The following is a 1,999-nucleotide window of genomic DNA, read 5'->3' as shown; positions in this document are numbered from 1 at the left end:
GGGTAAAGGTGTTCGCTGCAGGTATATGCATAACAAAATTAAACTAATGGTCCTTGTATTGTTTTGCAGAAGGAGGAGGAAGGTCCTCAGAAACAGAAACCCAGTCTCCTCTCTGTTTGGTGCTTTTACAGTTGATATTAACGACACGACTTCGTACTGACACTCGATATTTTGACATATTTCCTTATGAATACTTTCTAAAAACTCGCCAAATGTGGTAAAAAAGCAGCCCAAATTTTAACAACCAGCCCAAAGCTGTCTTTTCCAGCCCAACAAGTTCAAAAGCAGCCCAACTGGGCGGAAACCAGCCCAATCTGGCAACACCGGGCCTGCACACCAACCGACCTTGACTGTGTCCTCTGCTTACTCTCGCGCGCGATTGGTCCGATCCGCAGCACTCAATCCGCGTCCTGGACTCTGATTGGCGGAGACGCCCGTCAGTCCCGCTCCGCTGGCCTCCGGCTGATCTGGTTGGCTGTCTCCGCTCGCCTTTCTCTCGGCGGTGGGTYGGAGCCGCTCTCTGGCCTCGCATGTTTCCCTTTGGATCCCTGTTTTCAGTTTGATGCCCCTCTTGTAGATTTGCTCATTTTTTGCCCCCCCTCTGGGCCACAGTCAGCGCAGTGCCGTTTTATTCACCCCTCCCTCCCTCACGGGCTCATTTAACGTTTCGAGGCTCGAACCCCCCCTCCGAGCATCATGGCTGTGGTTAGCGGATCGTCTGGGCCGGTCGCCCGGCTCGAGGGCCGTGAATTCGAATACATGATGAAGAAGCGGTCGGTGACCATCGGCCGGAACTCCTCTCAGGGCTCCGTGGACGTGAGCATGGGCCACTCCAGCTTCATCTCGCGGAGGCACCTGGAGATTTTCACCACCAGCGACGACGGCACGGGCGGCGGGGACTTCTACCTGAGGTGCCTGGGGAAAAACGGGGTGTTTGTGGACGGAGTGTTCCTCCGCCGGGGCGCCCCTCCTCTGCAGCTACCACGAATGTAAGTCCCCCTCCGCACCGCCACCCGTTCCTTACGGGGACATGTGGATGTTAGCCGAGCAGCTAAACTTAACAACATTGGTTTATTTAAGCTAACGAGGGGCGAAAGGACCACGTGCTTTTAGCACGTTAGCAAGAATCCGCATCCTGTTTCCAAACCAGCCGCTCTCTTTGTTGACATTCCTCCGTGTTGTTAACCGAGTCGCGTTCTTTAGCTCGGCCCGGCACGGCTCGGCCTTTGCTGCTCTTTTATTCGAGCTAACCGGGGCTAAAAACGGTTTGTTGTTCAGCGGTCGGTTTGTTTTCTGTGCCGCGCGCACATGAATCAGGAATGTGTCCTCGTGCTAACGCTGTGTGTAAACATGCGGCGTGTTTATCTGCAGCCTGCTTCGTCTAGTTTCTTCTTCTTTTTCTTCTTCTTTTTTAATTATTTATTTATTTATGTTGTTTGTTTGTTTTTTTGTTGTGAATGGAGCTCCCCTCGACCCCCTGTGAAAATGTAAACAAACCTTTGCGTCCCGCCCTGCCGGCTCCCAGCAGCTCCACCTGCACAGTCCGGGACCTCTGGCCCACTCATCCAGGGCTTCTCAAACGGTTTTGGGTCTGGGGACCCCAACAAGTCAGAAAAATTTCCAGGGACCCTCCCTGGTACACCCCATGCTGTTTTAGAAATAATTTACTGCCATTTTAACCCTTAAATACTATAAAAATATTATTATTTTTGGTTTGGTTTAGTATGTTTGTTACTAGTGTTCCCCATGTTAATTTTTCAAATAAAACACAAAATAACTATTTAGCCCCCTGAAGATAGGGCTCTTGGACCCCAGTTGAGAACCTCTGCACTAAAACCACCAACCTGCAGGCCTGTGTTGTATAAAGTACCACAAAGTGATACTTGAGTAAAAGTACAAGTATCTTAACAAAAAAATGACTTTAATAAAAGTTAAAGTCTCCTTTAGGAATATTACTTGAATAAAAGTGTTAAAGTATGTGATATTTGTTGTAGTTAAG

General features: G+C 49.5%; 1 protein-coding gene across 1 annotated transcript in view; it reads left to right on the top strand.

Annotated features, from left to right (window-relative positions):
- Positions 1 to 299: 299 nt before the first annotated feature.
- foxk2b (forkhead box K2b) overlaps positions 300 to 1,999 on the top strand; it is a 17,513-nt gene continuing 15,813 nt past the window's right edge. The window contains exon 1 of the mRNA XM_014025725.1: positions 300 to 989. Coding sequence (XP_013881179.1) covers positions 697 to 989 — 293 coding nt within the window. The 5' untranslated portion in view covers positions 300 to 696. The remainder of the gene's footprint in view (positions 990 to 1,999) is intronic.

The sequence above is a fragment of the Austrofundulus limnaeus genome, unplaced genomic scaffold, assembly GCF_001266775.1.
Source record: "Austrofundulus limnaeus strain Quisiro unplaced genomic scaffold, Austrofundulus_limnaeus-1.0 Scaffold495, whole genome shotgun sequence".
NCBI classification, from domain to species: domain Eukaryota; kingdom Metazoa; phylum Chordata; class Actinopteri; order Cyprinodontiformes; family Rivulidae; genus Austrofundulus; species Austrofundulus limnaeus.
Note: the sequence above shows the minus strand (reverse complement) of the source record. Positions and strands in the feature narration are given on the sequence as shown.